The sequence below is a fragment of the Callospermophilus lateralis genome, chromosome 1, assembly GCF_048772815.1.
Source record: "Callospermophilus lateralis isolate mCalLat2 chromosome 1, mCalLat2.hap1, whole genome shotgun sequence".
NCBI classification, from domain to species: domain Eukaryota; kingdom Metazoa; phylum Chordata; class Mammalia; order Rodentia; family Sciuridae; genus Callospermophilus; species Callospermophilus lateralis.
The window spans coordinates 69,564,622-69,587,421 of record NC_135305.1 but is presented as its reverse complement, the minus strand read 5'-3'; the positions used below and the strand labels follow the sequence as shown (position 1 = coordinate 69,587,421).

At 32.9% G+C, this 22,800-nt stretch overlaps 1 protein-coding gene across 1 annotated transcript in view; it reads left to right on the top strand.

Moving 5' to 3' along the window:
- Positions 1-22,800, top strand: part of Immp2l (inner mitochondrial membrane peptidase subunit 2) — an 863,006-nt gene that overhangs the window by 641,471 nt on the left and 198,735 nt on the right. Inside the window, exon 6 of the mRNA XM_076862880.2 lies at positions 10,945-11,047. Coding sequence (XP_076718995.1) covers positions 10,945-11,047 — 103 coding nt within the window. The remainder of the gene's footprint in view (positions 1-10,944; positions 11,048-22,800) is intronic.

The following is a 22,800-nucleotide window of genomic DNA, read 5'->3' as shown; positions in this document are numbered from 1 at the left end:
ATTTTTGCTCTTTATTCTTGCTTAAAAAGGCTTTTACCGATCCTGGTTTATGAATACATTTCTATTATTATTTAAAATACTTAATTTTTAAATTAATATAAAGTTCTGTACATTTTCCTTTGTCTGATAGTTCAGATTTGTTGATAATTTACTCCCATTGTGTAACACATTGGATGTTGAAAATTTCAGAGATACTACTATAATGTATCACATGTATCGCCTTTTCCTTAAATTTATCCCTGCAACTCTGCATAGGATATCTCTTGCCTACTTCCCTATTTTGCCCTATCTAAACCTCTAACATTGCACTCTTACTACTATGAATGAAAATTATCTGTTTCCCCAATTAAACTATGTACTATGTCTGTGTCTTATTTATGTCTGTATCTCTAGTGTCTAACAATTCTTGATAGTAGTAGACACTTTGTAGATATTTGTGAAATTAATTTGATTTAGAGAGTAATTTTTTTCCTGGCTGTCTTAATTAGTATGTTATAAGAGTAGCTAAACTCACTCCCTAATTCTGATATAATATCTGCCATTCCTTGTGGTCTGCTCTGCTAGGCACTATTTCAAAATGTTATATGCATTATTTTGTTGTATTTTACCACAACTATGTGGAGCAGTTAGTGTATTATTCTACTGTACAAGGGAGAAAACTGAGGCCCAAAATATAAGATAATTTGCCTAGAATTGGAACTTTCAATCCAAGTCTTCAATTAACTTATAAATTCATATGAATTTCTCCTTTGCCTCATTCCTTTCCTGCTTCAATGTTGCCCAATTGTTCAGATTTCTGAAGAGATATTTTAAAAGAAGAGTAGTAGTGTAGTGAGTTCTTTAGCTTGGAGGCATTCCTTCTTTGTTTTATTATTATTCAATCCAAAAACTCATTAAATTTGTTATTAAGAAATAAAATAGCATACATCCCTACAGATGCCAAAAACTGAATTTGTTAAGACTGTGATCAGAGAAAAAAGATGGGAAATTATTCATAGTTTCTCCAGTCGTTAAATATTATTGGACTTTACAACAAGAAGCACTGAAATATTTTGTTTCCTCTAGGTGGGAAAGACCAACAAACTAAATGATGAATGAAGCAGACACCTAGGAAATTATTTCTAGAGAGGACTTGGTGCAACAATACCATTTATAATAAATATTGATTTTTTTTGAAAAATAAAATTATGCATTACAAATTTACTCCTTTATTTAAATTGTTTTTCTAGGAAGTCATGCATGGAATAGTGATATGAGTCACTACTTTTATTTATAATAAAGTTCAGGTTAACAATAAGTGAACTGATTATAATATTTATATCTTTAACGTTTCATGCCATCAATCATCATTTGAGCCAAAACTAATGTTAAATATATGGAAGTTTGATACATTCTTTACTATGTGGAGTTATCTTTTCTGTATTCAGTCAGCTTATATAATGCCTGTAATTATGCTGTAATTCTAATAATACTTTGACCTATTGAAAATTTGATTTAGTATAATTTATGTTAGTTAATGCTGCATATGCTATAGTAGCATGTAGAATATTTAAGGGAAAAAAATCAATAATGTCTTTAGAATTAAATAATTTAAACATATTTAATGTTTCTTCAATGAATTTCTCTTATTTTATTATGCTACTTCTCAAGGAAATAATGTACTAAGGAAAAAATCATTTTCTGTAAATAAATAGGATTTGAATTCCACACTGCTATCTTAATCTGCTGGTATTTATCAGTTATTCATATCTTGATTTAAATACTCATAATGACTTTTTTGACTATTTTAGCCTAAAACAATATCATCTATTCAGATTTCTGTAGATAGCAATGTTTGACATTCATTCATTTATTCCTCCATTTATCTAATATTCTGTTGCAAATCCTTCCAATTTGTTGAATTTTTGTCTATGATAGTTCAGAGTCTATAATTATGTATTTAATTGACCTCTTTTGTTGCTTACATTTTGAGTTATGGTTTTATTTATACTCTACTCAAAAGGACTGAATCTTCTTTTTTATGCCCTCACCTATACCATCTGCATGATTTCACATAGTAATAGTTACTCTAGAAATGTTAATTTATACTGAGAAATGAAAATCACAGTTTTTTATTCTCATAGAGTCCCTATCGTTATGCTCACTGACTAACTGTAATATACAAGATATCACAGCATAAACTGCACCCCTCCCCTCAACACGGCTGGGTTGAGCAGTATAGTCCAAGTACAGGCTATGAACATGTTCTGGTGGATCACATGCAGAATCTGATACTTAGAAAATGTTGGCATCTTTTTCAAATTCTCATGAAGAATTGTATTAATTTTTAAGATAGCCACAGGTATTTTTAAAATGTGTGTTTTACAAAAGTACACATTCTATATATTAAAGGTAATTGTCTCATTTATGCTCTTCTCATCCAAATTTAGAAAAAAATATATCAAGAATACTCATCACTAAAACAATTCCTAGTTATACTAAGAACATCATATTAATTTTAAAATCATTAATTATAAAATAATTCTACAACTTTATTGTGAAGATGTATACATCTAACCTTTAATTTGAATGAATTAAATAGATTCACTCTGATCACCTAGCAACCATCTGCAGTCTGCGTTGAAAGTAATAGTTTTTTTTTTTTTTTTCTAGATGAAAGATGTTAAGACTTCCTCTTTGGAATCCCAAGTAGTTATGGTCCATAGTACAGTGGAAAGGAATTTTGGAGTCTGGTTTCTATAGTATTTTCCCTGCCACTAACTAGCTAGATGGCATCATTTAAATGCTTTTAACCTTTGTTTCTTTATCTGTACAAGAAGGAGTTATTAGATCATTGCTAGGGTTCTTCCAACTGTGATCAGAAGAAATGTAATTGCTTACAGTTAGCCTCAGGTAATCCAACTTCCTAGAAACATTATCACCTGATTTGCTTAATTCACCTTCCATAAATTAAGTAGCCTTCATTTCTAATTGAATACATGCTGCAAGTGAAGGAGTCTGAATCATACTTTAGCATTTAATTCTGAAGCAAACATTCGTCAGCATTTACGCTTAGAATAGAGAATATTTATATTGAGCAAAAAACTTTGCCATGTTGTGACAGCAAAAACATTCTTAGGGGTTTTTAGAGTCCTTTGACAATGGATTTTAAGAAGAAATTGATCTTTATTTATTAGTTTTAAATTATCCTTTAGGATAAAATACTCATTAACAACTTTTTGCCATCAGATCCAATTCAATCTCTAGTCTTATCTTGGAGATCAGATCTAATTTTTTTCTGACGTTAATGTAGATAATATTTTCCTGACTTATTGTGTTATCAGATTTGCCTGTATGAGACTTGTTGAAACTCTTTTGGGTGATATGTTTATTACCTTAATCTATCTGCTGATTTTGTGACTGTATGGATTTTTAAAACTCCTTGAATTATATACTTAAAAATCACTGAATTATATTTCATGTAAATTATACTCCAGTGAGTGAACTGTGCTATTAATTCGTTATTCCTTTGAAGGTAATCCACACTTTTTTTTTTTTTTTCCTCTGGGAGATCTTAGATTTTAGGAGTGTTGTGGGGTAGGAGTTCAGCATTCCACAATTTCATTATGATCTATGAATCTGTATATCCTGTTATTTTCTTTCATTGGAAAAAGTATATGTTCATGCATTTCATCAATTCTGGAAAATTCTTTCCCACTGTCTTTTTGAAGATTCTTTCTTTCTTTTTATTCTCTTCCTTTGAAGCTTGTATTGTATGATGTGACATTTTCATAGAATATTCTCCAGGTCTTTTAACATCTCTCCTGTTTTCCACGTCTTTATTTCTCTATGTTCAATTCTAAGTAATTTTTAATATCAAATATAAAAAGGTTATATTTTACTGGAGTATGTATTTCAGTAAATTACTTCTTTCCTTAACTTATACTAATCTACTTTTTAAGCCACTTAGTTATATATTTGAAATTTTAGATGTTCTGTTTGGTTCTTTTTCGAATGTCCTTCTTTTAAAAATATATTCTTCCTTACTCATGTCTTTAATTCTCTTTGTGACTTACAAATATTTATTTATTTATTTATTATTTTTTTTTTGCAGCAGGAATGAGAGCCGTTTATTGTAGGATCTGAGTGATATTTATACATTTTACACAGCTTATCTAATTAGCATAAAATAGATACAGCAGTCAACCAATAAGGAATCTCCACACTTAATGGCTCGCTTTTGTTACTTCACAAACCACTCCCTCTGGCATTTTGTCAGGCACCATCCAGACTTGTTTACAGACTCTTAACATTTCTCTGGCAAAATAACAGGTGCCAATCTGACTTGTTTACAGACCTTAACACACTAAGTTGCTTAGGGCCTTGCTAAATTGCTGAGGCTGGCTTTGAACTTGTGATCCTCCTGCCTCAGCCTCCCAAGCCACTGGGATTACAGGCTTATGCCACCAGCCTGGCTATTTTTTAAGACAGGGTCTCATTAAGTTGTTTAGAGCCTCCATAATTGCTGAGTCTGGCCTTGAACTTGCAATGCTCCTGCCTCAACCTCCCAGGTCACTGGGATTACAGGCATGCTCCATTGCACCCAGCTCTGGATGAAGTTTTGAAGAGCATATATATCAGCCAGGAGTAGATACAGAGGAGAGGGCCTTCCTGGTAGGAGGGCCACCAGGCACAGAGCTTAGGGGTGAGGAAATGAGGGTACACTAAGGACTGGGGCAAGTGGAGTACTGAAAGGAGAGTAGGTATGGGAAGATGAGTCTGTAGAGGATCGTTGACTTGCCACTAAAAGGGGAACCAGGAATAGGCTTCCGCGACCAAGCTCCATGGGGTGACTCTGAGATCATAGCCTTTTGGGGGCCCTACCCAAATTCCTTACCCTGAAAGAGTGTATAACCCCATAGAGCAGTAGAGCCAGGGGAGTTGGCCATGACAACTGCCCCCGGGGCCTGAGACACAGGCACTGTGCTCTGGGCCTGAGACACAGAGGACCCAGGAGAGAGGTTGGCTGAGGCCTACCCAGGAGGTGCTGAAGGGAGGCCTCTGGGCAGGAGCCTGTCCAGAGGTGTTCTGGAAATGAATAGAGTACTTAGAAAGCAGAGGCAGCAGGAAACATGTGGGTGACACTCAGTGCCCAGGAGCCAGGGTGGGGGTGGATGGGACCAGGGCAGGTCCTAGAGGACAGGCAAAGGTGGAGGCAGGGGTCCAGCCAGACAGTGCCTAAGCACCTCATGCTCCTGGAGGGCGCTCCTAGTTATCCTGGAGCAAGAATACCTGCTAAGGACCTCATCTGGAGTAATTTGATCCCTGCTAGAAACAAAACAGAGGCTGAAACAGAGGATCTGGGGGGGGAACAAAGTTGTGAGACCCAGGAGGAGGTATCCACAGAGGACCAGGAGCCCAAGGGAACTGGTTACCAGATGGGCATCTGGGGACACAGGAGAAAGTGGCTTTGTCCTGCAGCCGGCAGGACAGGCCAGTCTGGAAGTGGAGGCAAAGGAGTAGCGGTGGAGACAGAGAGGCCTCTGTGAGGGGGAGCGTCCAGCTGGCTGGAGCCTGTGATCCTCTTGGGGCCTTCCTCCTGTTGGAAAAGGGTGAGCGGCTAAGGGGCCGCTGGACCAGAGAAAAGGCTGAGCCGCTGCAGCAGGGCTGGTGGGCGTGGAGGTAGAAGAGGAGGTCCAGGAGAAAGCCCGAGCTGGGGTATTCGGTCCGGTCCACCAGCCTTCAGGCACCTCCCCGGCAAGGCAGTCGGAAGAGCCCTTACAAATATTTAAATAAATGCAGTTTATATTCTGTGCTTGATACACCTAGAATTCTAAGTCCTTGGAGGTCTAATTGTACTGTTCATTGTTTCTCCCGATTCTCTAATGGTGGCTACTTCCTCATGGGATTTGTCATGTAGGTTTGTGGGTTCCTAATGGCTGAGACTTATTTACAGAAAATCTGAAAACCCAATTTGAGTGTTAACCCTAAAGAAATTATATTTGCTTCTGCCAGATGCCCAGAGCCAATTAAAGGTAACTCTTTCCCAGACCACACAATAGTATGAATCTAAATCTAACCTCACCTGAGAGCAAATGTAGATCGTTAAGAGAAATATTTTTCTTTCAGAGCCAACCTTAAAGAGCAACATCATCATTTTCCTTCTGTGATTTTAGGCTTTTAAATTTTTAAATTTTTTTTGTTCTTGTTTTGTTGTTATTTTCATGATCCTACCTACCAATCATGATAAAGAGACCTAGCTCTAACTGGTGTTCTTGCCGGATCCTGAACCTTTGAATCCTGGTCCCTTTAAGAAAATGAAAACCCAGAGGTCCTGGATAAGGAGCACTAAACATCCTCAGGGTAGCCACTACTTTGAACAGTGAGAATAATAAATATAATGATTTGAAAACTATAGAATATTAACTCTAATCATTCATGAATTTATTAGTATAAATTACCTAAATGAAGAATGTACATGTGTGGGCATGAACATGCTTAGGAAATACTTTAAATAAGAATTCATTTTCTTATTGTAGTACCAAGAGTTGCCTGGACAGTACTTTTGTATTCAACCAGTGACACGTAAAAGTTTCAGAGACTTGAAAAACATTGTTTTCAAGGTCAAATCAAATTGGAGGCAATCATTCTTTATTCCATTTATAAGAACTAGGTAACTTTTCTCAGTAAAGCTAGTACTAAAAATGCCTTCTTTAAAAAGACAGGTAGTTAGAATACCGTACAGAACTCATTTTTGACTGTCAAAACTGAAATTATTTGCAAGCCATAGATACATACAACCTTGTAGGCTGACACCTCACTTAACTGTTAAATCACCTAAAGGATTACCTTGTCTTTCTTTTATGTGAATTCAAGAGCACAAAGCTATTTAAAATTCCTTCTCTAGAGAAATTCTATTAAGAGTATTATATTTCTTTGGCAGTCCTAAAAGGAACTAGTCCAATATTTTAACATCATATTTTTAAAGCTATTTTGGGTTATTCTGTAAAGGGTTAGACTGAAACCTGAGAATTGAATTTGTCCTATGTATTTGGCATGATTTTTTTACCAGTTGTACAGCTCAAAGAGTTCCTTGACACCTGTCTAGTATCTAAGTAAAACACTGTGTATTAGCATAGCAACATTTAAATGTGCAAGTGAAACCACAGGTAAATTGTACTTTCACCTATTACTTTCTGCATATTTGAAAATGCACAAATAGATTATTTTTTTCAATATCTTTATTTTAGTTATTTTCTGTGGGGCTGAGGATTGAACTCAGTGCCTCACATATGCTAGGCAAGTGCTCTGTCACCAAGCCACAACCACAGCCCCTAAATTATGTTTTGCATAAAAGTTTTAGAGTGGTCAGAAAGGAGTAAGAGTTAAAAAAAAAAAAAAACCTTCATTAAACCATTATAAATAGTCTATAGTCACAGTGCAACTCTGGGGAAAGGCAATTATTAAAGCATAGTTCAGGTAATTTTAAGAGACTGATGCTAATAGATAATAAGCTTGAACACATTCTGAATTATAAAATGGAAAAAAATAATGGACAAAAGAAGACAATAGCAATAATAACTACCACTTATTAGGTTTTGACTAGCACCAGAACTATATTCATTGCTTTACTTAAAAATAGTCTCAGCTATAAGACACCCTTTTATCAAGTGTTTAATATATACTATGTTTATCCATGGAATAACTTTTTTGAATTAGGTACTCTTATTTTCCTAGTTTTATATTTGGGAAACTGAGAGTTTCATTCAGATGCCCCAAATCACATAAACTTGAAAGAATTAATTCATATATAAAAGGTATTATTGGTTAACTCTAGAGATTATCCTATACAAATTCCCCATGATAGTATCTTCATGCAACTGCTGTCATCTCAACCCATTTCGAGTGTTTTATTGGTCCCATTTTAAAGATGGGCAAATACAGATAACTTATATGAGATTAGTTGTGTGTAACAGTATCAAGATTAAAACTGGTTTAGCTTCCTTGTAGAATCCATATACTTTCCACTATACTATTCTGCCTTCATGGCATATCTTTCACTATTCAGTAATTCATTCATTTGCTTATTTATTTAACAAATGTTTGTTGAGCACATTGTGCATGTATTCTTCTGGGCTGTGAACCTACTTAGCAAATGAAAAATGCAGAGTCCAGAAGGTTTCATCCTAGTAGGGGGAGATAGAAATTAAACAAACTGATAAATCTATGTCAATGTTAATAGGTGCAATAAAGAAAAATAAAGCATTGCAAATGACTAAAAGATAATGTGATAAAGGGTACTTAATTTTTTTAAAGAAGATACTAAATGCAAGGAAATGTGCAACTTTCACTAATATTTTTATAATGCCCCATTTTTTTCATTGTGAAAATTGACTCCTTGGTTTATATGACATTGAAACTCAATCTGAGTTTTATCTTTCTCTTTTGGTTCTGGAAGAATATGTTTTATTAAAAACCTAACATTTCATTGAAGAAATTATTTTGTGCTGAATTTTTTTTTGTTAATTCTATACCCCCCCCCCACATAATCAAAGCATTTAATGAGTCTCTCTGCCCAGATCACAAAGCACCTTTGCATCTATGATTTTTCTTGATATTCTCAATGACCTGACCAGACAAGTTTTGTTGTAATCATCATCATTGTTATGCATATTGTCATTACTCTTTATCTTATTTTACATGGGATGTAGAATTCATTCCTGAGCCCCAGGCAAACATGAACAGTTATTCAGGGCTTCTAGCACTCTAGTTCATAACTACTGAACAATTGAAGTTGTTATGAGAGCTAAGATCCATTTTGGTCCATTGTCTAGCAGTTTGGCTAATAACAAAAAGTTATTATTAAATTAATTTGAAAGACTCAAGAAGGAAGAGGCAAGCTAGGCTCAGGACCTGGGTTTCCTGACACCCACCCAATCCAGAGCTCTACACTAGACATCAGTTAGAAGACCGCTTCTTTTAGAGTTTCCCATGTTTCTTTTATCTAGTGAGATAATCCCAAGCATTGGGAACATCTGAAAATGCATACGTTTACACACAGGCATGCGGTTGTTCTCACTTATCTGTGGAGGAAGTACTTCAAAGCCCCCAGGGGATGGATACCTGAAACCTTGAATAATACTGAACTCTCTATGCTTTTTCCCCTGTACATACATGCCTGTGATTCTTAAATAGTTATTTGAAGAGACAAAATTGGAAAGTGTTATCTTTCTAAGTATTTGTACAAAATACCCTGCTTAATAAGGTGAACAAATATTTGTACTTATTGGGAGAGTATGCTTTTCCAACAATTAAGTAAAAGCGCCTTCCCTTTGTCATTAACAATTGATGTGGGATGTTAGTTCTTAGAAGCAATCTCATGATAAAAGCAGTACTGATGTCAAGAACTAATTGACTGATTTTAATTGAAGAACACTTATATTACAAAGTATATGATGGTAAAGATGTGTTCAACTTGTTTTTGCTTTTCTCTAAAAAGCTGAAAACCTTCTTCCCAGTAGTAATTAAAAATAAACAGCAGTCATTAACTTACTGTGGGGTTCTAATGACCACAAGATTGCTTCCTTGCATGAATGACTTACTGATCTAAAGCAAAGTAATTCAACTTTGAAATTATCTTGAAAATTAAAAACCATCCTAGATAATGAATAGTTTCAATTTCTATAGCACCAATTTATGTGTAATTTTCCTTTTTTATGTGTTCTTCTGTACATATACAATATGCTAATAAAAAATGGTCTTGCAGGGATTCCACATCAAAGAATAGTGTGCCAAATTCAGTCTCTGGTCTCTTTAATCTTGGGGGTTATATTCATTCATTCATTCATTCATTCAGCAAACATTTGTTGAAAAGCTCTTGTGGCTAGACATTTTCTATGGGGCTTTAGAGGTGGGATGATGGGAAGCAGTCTCTGCTCCCCAAAGAATTTATTATTGTGGGATTCAGATAGTACTTGATTCTAATTCTGTCTCCTTTATTTAATTGGTTATATCACAATTTACTTAACCAATTATTTTCTGTTGGATACTTAGGTAAATTTATTTTTCACAGGAGGCTATAAAAAGCCTACGTTGGATGCCCCAGTCAATAAATAAATATTCACACTTCTGATTATGTCTTGGAATGAATTTCTATAAGTAGAATAAGCAGGTCAAAATGCATGGACATTTTAGTCTTTTGAGACTTTACCAAATTAGTTCCAAAATACAAATACAGACAGAAGGGTTATATTGTTTTTACATTGCCACCAAGAGTGTTTAAGAAATCCTGTCCTTGTTCCTTTTCTTGTTCAGCAATATAGAATATTCTGCTAAATGTATAGTATCTATCATTGATGTTTACATAATCTTAAAAATTATTAAAATGTTTATAGTTTCTAAGAATAATTTAGTGCTGATCAAAAATTTTCAACTGATATTGATAATTTATAACTGACAAGAAGTCATCTGGATTATTTTCTTTCTTATAAATGCTGAATTTTAAAAATCATGTTATAAAAAGTGTCATCTGTTGATTTGAGAACTTTTTTTTGAAAAAAAATTAATATTATAGTTATCCACTAGTAAATTGGAAATGTTGAATATTAATGTTAATATTCAAATAATTAAAAACAAATGTCTTAAAACAAATAGATCTCTACTTTGTTAGGACTTACTGAATTTCTTAAGTACATATTTAGGATATTATGAGTTAAATTAAGTAGCAAAATATTATATTTGGTGCTAGTTCATTTTACTTAAGCCCAAAATTCCTACCTATGGAATATGAAAAAAATAAAAATGTAAATAAGTTTATAGGGAATACGTCTTATTCCCTAATGAAGTCATGGACTGACTTCATGGTTAACTGGTTGCATCTTTGTGACATTTCTGCTGTTCCTGAGTTTGTATGCTCAGCTATTAGATTTCTGCTCTTACCTCAATGGTTGCACTTTTCATTTCTAGAACCATGGGACACAAAAACCGGTATGTCAAAGTCCCCCGTGGTCATATCTGGGTTGAAGGTGATCATCATGGACACAGTTTTGACAGTAATTCTTTTGGGCCGGTAAGTCATCTTTTCATGTTGTTGCCAATATAATTGGATCTCAAAAGTGGGAAAATAGGTCATTTGGATAATTCAGTAAAGACTAATGAGGAATTTTATAGTGTAACATTTTATGTTCAAATATTTCCTTTTAAATATAGAAAGAAAGATATGTAAACTATCTCACACATATGTATGTCTGTATGTGTAAAATAATGGAAAATAATTTAGACTACTTCAAAAAACTACTAAAAGGTGCTTTCAGCTACTTGGTCTTAGTTAGAATATCTTTTTTTTCACCCACAGGAATGCTTTATAGCATATGCTGTTAGTTGGTAGTTAGCACATTCAATGTATAAAAGACATAGGCATAAATTTTTTAAATTGTTCCTCGTATGGAAAGCATTATGGACATTCCTTGGAAAACTTGGAATGGAACCACCATTTGACCCAGGTTTCCCACTCCTGGGTTTATACCCAAAGGACTTAAAAACAGCATATTATAGTAATGCAGCCACATCAATGTTTATAACTGCACGATTTACAATAGCTATATTGTGGAACCAACTTAGATGCCCTTCAGCAGATGAATGGTTAAAGAAACTGGTATATATACACAATGGAATATTACTCAACATTAAAAGAGAATAAAATCATGGCATTTGCAGATAAATGGATGGCATTGGCGAATATAATGGTAAGTGACCTTAGACAATCCCAAAAAACCAAATGCCGAATGTTTTCTCTGATATGAGGATGCTAATCCATAATAGGGAATGGAGCAGGGCATGGGAGAAATGGAGGAACTTTAGATAGGACAAACGAGAGTAAGGGTAAAGGAGGGAATAGAGGTGTAGGAAATCCCTAGTACATGTATAGAGACAAGAATGGTATGACTCTACTTTGTGTACTATCAGAGACACGAAAAATAGTGCTCTATATGTGTACTATGAATTGAAATACATTCTGCTGTCATATATAACAAATTAGAATAAATAATTTTTTGAAAAAGTACAATATTAATAGAAATCATATTTATAACTATAAGAGACGCAAATTTTATCCTCTCAGATTCTCAAGGTGGCCTGAGAATTAAGTTGACATAAAATAGATTAACAGAAAAAAAAAAAAAAAACAACAACATACAAATTTAAAGTAAGTTTTATGTGGCACAAGAGCTCTCATAAGGAAATGAAGACTTAAAGAAATGGCAATACCTATCTAATTTTGTATTAGGTTGAACCAATAAAGGTAATACAGAAACATAACTAAATTATATGGGGAAGCTAAAGGAAGATAAGAATTATTTTAACAAGATACATTTCTGCTGAATTTTCTCAGCTGTGATTCTCTAAGAATGTTTCCTGTCTTTACTAGAAGGAGGGCAAGTACTATAACAGAGTTTTAGTTTGTTTTCAGAAAGAAAAGGGGAAAATTAATATGTCCTTTTTCTATCGGCTGTTTTTCAAGTACCTTTAACTCAAAGTAATTTTTATGTCAAAGTGGTGTATTTTGGGGAAGCATGTTCTGCTAACAGTCATAAGTAATATTTTGTTAGAATTTTAATTTATACAATAAATGCAGATAGGCTTTGTGCTGATATTCTATAAAATTCTATAAAATATGTGGCTGAACTGATATTTTTTGGATTTTTTCATTGTACAACTTACAAAAGTTCTCTATATATTATTGCAATAACTTGTTATATGAGGACTCTTTACTGATGAAAGTGGTACCTAATTCTGATTAGCAGCCTTCCCATCAGATTTTTGTAAAGCTAGACATATTTATACTTGTTCCCAATACATATTATAATTTAAGATTGAGTACCTTTATATATGTTTTTGAAATGAAATTTATCCACATAATTTTGTCTAAAATTAAATTTTGGTGATCTCTAATGAAACAGTTTTCTTCACATATTATGAAGATCAATGCCACTAAAGGAGCAGCCACTTTAACTTAACTTTGGCTTAAAGTTCAATAATGGAGCTAAAGTTGGATAAGGGTATATATAGATCAGTGGGAAAAACTTTAGGAGACTATTCCTATTTCTTTTTTTCTAATTATGATGACAACAACAAATGTACTAAGTCCTTTACTTGCACTGACTAATAATTATACAAAAATTGAATTTAGTCTTGGTAATACATATCAAAAACAAGATACAGACTAGAAATTTTGGAAATGTCAGGTCACTTTGTAGAGCTCAAGTGTCTGTTGTGAAGAAATCTAGTAGCAAGTTGAAAGTGAACATAAATTACATCAATGTAGTTTTAATTCTCCTTTATCAATATATTAAATGTATTAATATATCATGTTTTGGGCCAACTCCACATTAAAATGTTAGTTAACTTTAGTTGGGTTTTAATTGGTAGGATAGTGATTTTGAAATGAAGCATTAAAAATGTTATTTTCTATCAGTTGTCAGGTGTGTGGTAATTATTTATTAATAATAAAGTTATAAAATTTGACATTGGTTTGCATTTTTATTAAGTTAAAGCTGGTGTGATTGATTGATATAATTATATTATTCCCCCAAAGTTGTATTTCTTATGCTTTTTCATTTGGAAAAGAAATGAAGAGAGTTGATAACCAGGATAGTGGAAGTTACACATATTTCTCCTTAGTATCCTACCTATGGTGCGGCTCTTCTTGGGCCCCAATTCCTCCTGTAGGTTTCATAGTGGTGTTTTGAATTATTGAACTTTGAATAAAAATATGTCCATATGAAAGCACATAAAATGTGGAAATATCCACATGTAATATCTTAAATCTTATATCTTATAAAAAGGAAAGAAAGAAAACATCCTTCTCATGAGTGTAAATCTCATGAGAAGATTTTAAATAGAATTTACCCAATTTAAATTTCTGCTATTGGTAATCATAATAGAGCTGATTTTTCATATTTAAGCAGACTTTTAGAAATAATGTACTAAAGATTTAAATCATATTTTTAAGTAAAATCTACTTTACTATACTTGGAGTCAAAGAAACAAGACAACTTTGAAATTTTTTTTAATGTATAAAAACATATTTATGCACACTGACTTTTGATTCATAAATTGGACCAAGCTATTGATTTCCATTCAGTAAACTGTGTCGTTTTCATTTGCCAAGGTTAGATGACTTACCTTTTTACATGAAGGAAAATATTTGTCATGTCATGCATTAATTTACTTGTACTGTACAAGTTTTAACATATAATACTTTAACTTTTATATTGTGCTCTTGTGTTTTGTGTTCCAAGGATTTATAACTAGGAAAACATAACTTTAGTGATACTCCCACACAAGTGTTAAAAGGATAGAGGAGAACAGAAGTTAAATTAAAAGCCCCACACGTCTTTCTTAAAGCTAAGCTGTGAGATTTAAATGTAAAGATTTCTTAGTGCACTTCTTTATTAATGAATGGTTATCTGAATAATTTGTTCATTATTTTAATGTTTTTTCTAATCCTAAATACTAAAATGTAAGTTTCACACTTTTAAAAACATAGTGTTAAAATTATTATATTCGTCTAAGAAAATTCTTGGTGAAACTTTTTGGCTTATCAATCGCATGCTTCAAGATTGTATATAAAGGGAGTGAGCACCAGGCTTTGCAGATAGGTGGTTGATTCTCTTCCCTTTTGGAAGTAGGTAATGAATTTTCCTTGATGTTAACAGCCTATCTAAAGTTAGGCAGGATTGTCTAGAATGCTTATTTTGCCTTTAGAAATTGATTGAAACTTTTCATTTTCACTTTTTAGCCAAATAACTTAGGAAGTATTTCCAACTGCTTTTTTAATGTTTTAGCTCTTTGAACAGTAATTATATTTTATCATAGAATTTATCCAATTTAAATTTCTGCCATTGGTAATCATAATAGAGCTAACTTTTTTCATATTCAAGCAGACTTTTAGTTATAATGTACTAAAACTACGAAAGAGAGCTTCTTGTTCTTTTTTTTCTGGTTTATTATTTACTATTTTTATCTTTATATGATCATTTATTTTTTGGATTCAGTTTATCATCTACATGTAGGCTCTAGAGAGTATTGAATGATTCTATGAATGAATATTGATATTGAGTTATAGCCATAGAACACATTACAACAGGAGGAGAAATTTGAGATGGCTTTTATTCTGACACCCACATTTCTAATTTTTTTTTTTTAAGAGAGAGAGAGAGAATTTTTTTTTTTTAATATTTATTTTTAGTTTTCGGCGCACACACATCTTTGTATGTGGTGCTGAGGATCGAACCCAGGCCTCACGCATGCCAGGCAAGCGCATTACCGCTTGAGCCACATCCCCAGCCCACATTTCTAATTTGTTGAGGATAACATCTTGGGAAGAAACTAGTACACTATCTTACAAACATAGGTGATATAACAGAAAATCAGATATTCTTGGATATGGAACTCTTTACTAATTTGTATGGCTTTACATTTTTTCATGAGTAAGATAAGAGTCTTTCCTCTAAGTCCATCTTAATGATAAATGAGCAAATATAAATATGTGCATACATATACATATACATAAACACAACCAAAATTTTAATGAATATCCTAAGTAAACTAATATAGAACTGCAAGAAAACAAAACATTGTTTATCCAGGGATGAAACATATAGTCATTTAAATCTGTATTTGAGAAAAACTTTAATGATATCACATTCAGGATATTAAGTGAATAATATAAAAATAAAGAACTGGATATATATTGATTATCTTCAATTGTTAATGCCTCTGGTTGACTTTTTCTTTATTCTGTTATACTTGTCTATATTTTAAAACTTTTGCAAAAAAAATTTAATTACTTTTATCATCAGAAAAAGTAATTTTTAAAAATAAGATTAAGATGGTTGAAAGCAAATGACTTCTAAGTTTAATGCTAGCTCTAAGTTCCATATTGCTATGACCATAGGGAAAAATATCGCAGAAGTGGTTGGATACAAAATGTTTCTATTATGCATAATACTATCTCCATGATATATATTTATAATAAACCTCTTGAATCATTGATCAATAAGAGAAAATCGTCTCTCTACTCTTAATATGAATTCACTAATTTATGACTTCAATTTGAATTTCTAGATATATCCAGATATTATTGTTTCTTTTAAAATTATAATAGTTGCCTAGAAGTGATCAGGACATATTACTACTTGATTTTACTTGATTACATAATAAATATATTCAATGATTCTGATATGTTGGTTTGTGATTGCTTGAAATATTTTCTAAATGTTTCTCTTAGTAATTTTTTTCCCTTTGTCAAATAGTATCTTTCACTTGACCACTCTTACTTCCATGTAGATGACATTAACACATTTTCTGAAATACTCATGTTGGTCTTTTCAGCACCCCAAAGTAACTATTATAGATAATTATGTATGTTCTGTATACTAGTAATCAGCAGAAGCACATAAAAAACAAATTTTACATTTGTGTTTGTATGTGTACATGCATGGCTGTGAGTTTTTGAGTAATAATTTTTGTCTACTCCAGATTAGCAAACTCTTCATCAATTAAAAATGCATATGCATTTCACTCTTCCACATTTTATAGATATTCATTCCAGTATGCAGAGGTATTCTCTTCTTTTGGTGAAAAATACAAATATGACTCTTTCCATGGTCTCCATTTAGCTTGTATATGTTCTATTTTTATTTATCTTTAAGTCAGAAGCAATTTAGATACTTTCACTCTGTGGTGCATAGTGACTTATCATATGGAAATATGTCACAATAGAAATTCTAGCGTCTAAAAAGAAATCAAAACTAAATAATTTATTTAGCATCTAAAGTAAATAGTTTAGCAACATGGATCAAAGGACATTAGAAAAAAACAGTGTTGGTTTAAGCATTTCAAGACAAAGATAACCTTTTCGAAATATATGAATGTATTTTTTTTTTTTTGCGCTAGGTATTGAACCCAAAGGCACTTAACCACTAAGCTACAGCCTCAGCCCTTTTAATTAATTAATTAATTAGTTTTTTATTTTGAGTCAGGGTCTCAAAGTTGCTTTAGTCCTTCCTAAGTTGCTGAGACTGGCTTTGAACTCATGATCCTCCTGCCTCAGCCTCCCTAGTTGCTGGAATTACAGGCGTGTACCACCATGCCTGGCTATATTTTGATTTATAGGACTGTGATCATTATGTCACCTTGTGAGCAATTTCTGTGCAGGAACCATGAAGAAGAACTGAACCATTTGGGTGCAGAAATTATCATGGTATTCTGTCTATCCAAGAATGAAAAACTATAATTTATACTTTAAATTATTTTTAAGTTCCAAGTAATTAAAAAATACTTAATTCAATCACTTATTTTATTGATACCTAGCTAAATAAAATATCAGCCCCCTAGAGCATTTTTAAAAGAAATATGCCTATTTGGAGATGGAAATTTTAGCAATAAATGAGCATTAGAAATAATATTTATAAATGAAATGAGCTGGAGAATCTGAAAGTGATGATATATAAGAGAGTATGAGAAACAAAGGTTAAAATTTCATAGAATTCCTTTTGAAATTCATGAAATGCAAAGAAGTTTTCACTTTTAAAAACTAGTGGAAAAATAAAAGAGAAAAGTAAAGTTTATGCTTTCACACCGTGGAAAGTCTTTCATTTATGCCTTAAAGACACATTTTTGAGCTTCTGCTATGTTTCCATCTTGGTTTGTGGCCTGTAGAACGTCATAGGTAGAATGGATCAGGAGAAACAAGATTTATATTTTATATTAGCTAGGGAGAGGTTGATGGATTAGGATATATGTATATATATGAGTAAGATACACACACATACACACACACACACACACATAGTGGACATTTTAAGAGGTTCAGTGTCTATCATACCTGTTTTGAATTTTTTTGACATTATTAAAAAACAATTCAATTTTTGATTAAGGCTGCAAGAATAAGATTCTTGGAGTTACAGGAAGGATGAAAGGAAGGGACTTTTTGATACTACTGAAACCATATCGAAAAAAATAAAATAAATTTAGACAGATATTTGGGAAATTTCAAAAATGCTCAGAGATTGTAAGAGCAAAGATTCAAGTCATGGATAATAAGGGGTGTGTGCTGAGCCTGTGAATCTTCCTAAACCTTTTGTCACTGTTGCCAAGCATGAATAGAACCCGAAACCCAGAAGGAGCAGGTGAGAGGCTCCATAGGTGCTAAGATATCTGATGTATACCCCTGTGAGCAAGGAAGGATAGATTAGAGGTGAGACAGTCAATCAAGTCATTACAGCAGTGTAAGTTCTCCAAGTGGTGATATGACAGGGCCTCTTGGTAAAGTAGTACTTTTAGGTACTAAAATCCTACAAGAAAAACTATGAAAATCTCCCAGGAGAATTTGGTAAAATAGAACCAATTCTAGAATTAGTGAAAATACTATATGGTAAAATATTGCATTACATTGGCACTCTAGATGCTGTGTACTTTGTGAATGAAGTGATTTGTGCCTGGAGTGGTTAATGGCTTTCAGCTGCATTGAAAATATTCTTATACAATACAGGATAATCTTGTGGACTTATGAGAATGAATCGACATTTCATTGTGTTTCTTGATGAAGTACAGCATTTTCTTTGGATAAATTCTCTAGAACTGTGAGAGTAGCTTTTATTTAAAACCAGCCATTTTCAAATAAAGAAAAAGATCATTAGACTGTGTTGACAGCATCCAAGTAAAGTGGTCTGTTCACACATTCTTGAGCAATGTTGTTTAGACTTTAATTGGCTGTATTTCCTCATTTTATAGTACATACTTGTTCATTAAATTTTTGTTAAAACTAAAATAATCTATATTTTATAGCAAAAATAATGATAACAATAGTTTTGTAATTCTTACCTTGGTGATTTTCTTCAATTGTTTCTCACAGTTACCTTTAACAGTATTAGAACCTGGCAAACCCACATTTTTTTTTTTTTTTTTTTGGTATGACTTTTCATTTGACTGGTTTAGACAAAGGCATGCATTTCATGAAAAGGCTAAAACCAATGGAAATGAATATCATTGTAATGAAAATATCTGTGTAAGATAGCTAAGTCTCAGAAGAGAGCCTATTGTCTGGAGCAATTCTCAAATTGGAGAAATATCCTTACAGAAAGAAGAAACAAAGAGTCCTTCAGGATTAACTTCACTTTTGGTTAGATTTTTTTGTGTGTTTAATTATTAATTATGACATTCAACAAAATACATGATTTTAAAAGAAAACATAGAAAGATAAAATAGGAATGAAATAAATACTATCATACCCTCCCCCTAAGAACAGGCACAACCTAAACTTTCATTTCTGCCAAATAAAATTTATCCTCTATCTTAATTATTCTGCTAGTGTAGAAATCATTTTCCACATGATTTCATTTTCACATAGGAGAATGTCAGAAGAATTGTCATTAGATTTCATTGCTATGGCAGATAGTGTTCCTGAGGGCCATTTAGTTACAGGATTAAATGCGGTTCGTTTTATTAGAAGTGTGTATTTACTGACAGTGGGTCAGGAGTCAAGATTTACTGAAATATATGCAGGGTTATTAATTTGCCAATTTTATAAGCTCTCAGAATTTTTTAAAAAGTGGGGTTGTAGCCCTTAATATACTTCTAAGAATCAACTAGTGACTACATAACTGGATCTACATAGAAACTGTGAAATATGAGGGGACTAAAGAGAACAATATGCAGTCAAATATACTCTCAGTCAAGGTTTTAGATTGAATGGCCTCGTTTAAATTGCTGTATACTTATACAATATTTGCTGGGTAATTCTTTGCTTTCCACCTACCTTAATAAACAGCAAATTATGTAAATGACTTTATAAGTTTTAAACTATGTTAATAATTATCTTTAGGTTGAGATTCTTGGAGATAGCTTTTTTTAGAAATTTTTATGTTTTCAAAGCTTGTTGGGTAATTTTTAGAAAGTCTGTTCTTTGTCAGTATCTCATTGATATACTAAAATAACTTGGAAGACAAATTTAAGGTCAGTTTGATTATGAGTGACTTGGTTGATTGTTTTCAGTATAATGAAACCTTGCATGTAGCCTATAATGAACCATAGTAACTATGCCTTTAGACATTATCTATAGTAAGACCCCTAGAAAACTGTGGCATATTAAAAATTGTCTAACTTGGTAAATCAAGCAAGTGAAAATATATTTTTTTAATACAGTGGTCAGAATCAGAGCCATGAGGTATGTTCCATTGATGGGGCACCACAGGCCCATAGCTTTGGCACTAAACAGAAGTGATTCCTGTAATATGACTCCTGTAATATGACTCCTGCTCTACTTCATTCTCTTGTCACTAAGGATTTTTCTGAAAAGAACTCTGAGAACATCATTGTGCTTCTTAAGACATCATTATCAACCTACCACACCTATTATACTCAATGAAGAAATGTTAGAAGCCTTCCCTTTTAAATCAAAACAATGCAAGAAAGCCCACTCTTACCTCTACTGTTCAACTTTGTCAATGCTAAAGGTCACTGACAGTGCAGGTTAAAAAAGAGAAATAAAGATGTAGGCTCAGAAGGAACATTCCAAACTTATTTTTCATAAATATTATATTGTCTATTAAACCCAGAAGAATCTGCACAGCTATTGAGACCGAAATGCAAGTTTTACTAGTATAATAGCTCTTATACATGATGTGTGTATGTTCATCATTAACAAATACAAGACATGGACTGGGAATGTGGCTCAAGCGGTAACGTGCTCGCTTGGCATGCATGGGTTCGATTTTCAGCACCACATAAAAATAAAATAAAGATGTTGTGTCCACCGAAAACTGAAAAATAAATATTAAAAAATTCTCTCTCTTATCTCTCTCTCTCTCTCTCTCTCTCTCTTTAAAAAAACAAAACAAGACATAATGTTAATGCATTTGTCATTTAAAATAGTAATAACAATAAAAATTCAGGATAGTGGCATCAGTGACTCCATATTACTCTCAAATATTAGACTTTCTCTCAAATTTATGAGGTCCAAATATTAGACTTTCTCTAATATTTGTGAGGGCAAAATCATGGAGGTCCATATACCACACATCTGAAATATTTAGTAGGTATAAATCAAGTTAGCAAACTGTCAAATGTAATGTTTTTTAACTTGATAAATATACCTCCATAAATTGTACTTAACTGGTGGTAATATAAAAGATTAAGATGATATCTAATTATATTTAGATAATAGGCAACTTAAATATTTAATTGAAAATGCAAATGAACAAAAAATGTAAAATAGTAAAAGGTAATTTTTTTAAAAAAATATATTTTTGTTAACTATTAAAGCATGTCTTTTAAAAACAAAAGGTAACATACAAATTACTATTATTAGGTTATAAATTCCATCAAAATTATTTAACTAAAACTGAATTTTAAAGTACATAATGCAATTATTAAAGTTTATTTCATATTTTTATAACAGTAAATCTATTCACAGATTTAGGGTTCAATTTTCACATGGTTGTCAATGTAAAGAGTCAGCATCATTATCCAAGCATCTTAGAGCCTGAGTTAAAAGTGATATGAATTGTATAATATTCATAAAACGATTTTCATGTGGTCATGCACAATTGTAGTGAATATTGTTCTCCTAAGAACCCCTTGAATCACTAGCTGAAACTTGAAGAGAAGCCAGGAAAGGGACACTCAGCTCTCCTGGCAAATGACATTGTTATACAAGACTCTTTGCCTTCCTGCTGAGAAGGCGGCTTGTCAAGTTGTTTAATTCCATGCTTTTCCTAGCTAAGTGTTTACAACTTCCCTGAGGCTGAAACCCTCCCTGTGATCAACCAGCAGCAAACTTTCATGGCATTTGGACTCAGTCACCTTTTGCTTAGAACATAAGAAATGTGGGGAAATATTCTTCTCGCTCTTTATTAGTGTTTGTTTGTTAAGAGTAAAATAATCAAAGTTTTTATATGCTGAATGCCAAATCTTGAGTGACACAAGACCTATGTGTTCTTCTATTCATTTTTATGAAATCTGTGATATATTGGTTCCTCAAAAATGTACGCATCAGGAAACAGTGCAGTGTGACTCAAAGGAACTGGTCTAAACTCATTGGTATTACATTAAAACCCTTTTGACTCTTTTCCAGGCAAATTTTTCTGGATTCATTTCTCCTTATCCATGCCTGCCAAAGCCTTGACTACTCCCTAAATTAACCATTATGTTTGCATCCCTCTATCTTGGCACATTATTCTCTCCCTGCCTACCTGTGCTAGAAAATGACCACTTCCAGAACTCATATGAAGCTTTGCTTCTGGCTGAGTCAGTTATCCTTTGCAGCAGCCTTTGTAGTCTAATTGAATGTGTATGTGTAGAAGAGAATGAGTTTGCAAAATCATGTACAGGAGGTAACTCATCCTGCATCCCTGTAGCTTAGAAATGGGAATACAGGTTAGTAACTGATTGGTGACACAATTAATGACCAATGTGTGACAATGTAACTGTGCATTGATAAAGGTTCTTCTACAGCAGAGTTTGGCCTTTGGGCAAAGTCTGGCCCACACCTCTTTTTGTTTAAAAAAAAAAAAACAAGGGGCTGGGGATATAGCTCAGTTGGTAGAGTGATTGCTTGCATGCATAAGACCCTGGGTTCAATCCCCAGCACCAAAAAAAAAAAAATTCTTTCAGAACACAAACATGCTCTGGTTTGACTATGGCTGCTTTCCCTTGGCAAAGGCTGAGTTAAGTACTTGCAGGAAAGACTTTTAGCCCACAAATGCTCAAATGTTTACTATCTGGTGCATATGGAAGAGGTTTGTTCACTCCTGAATTAGC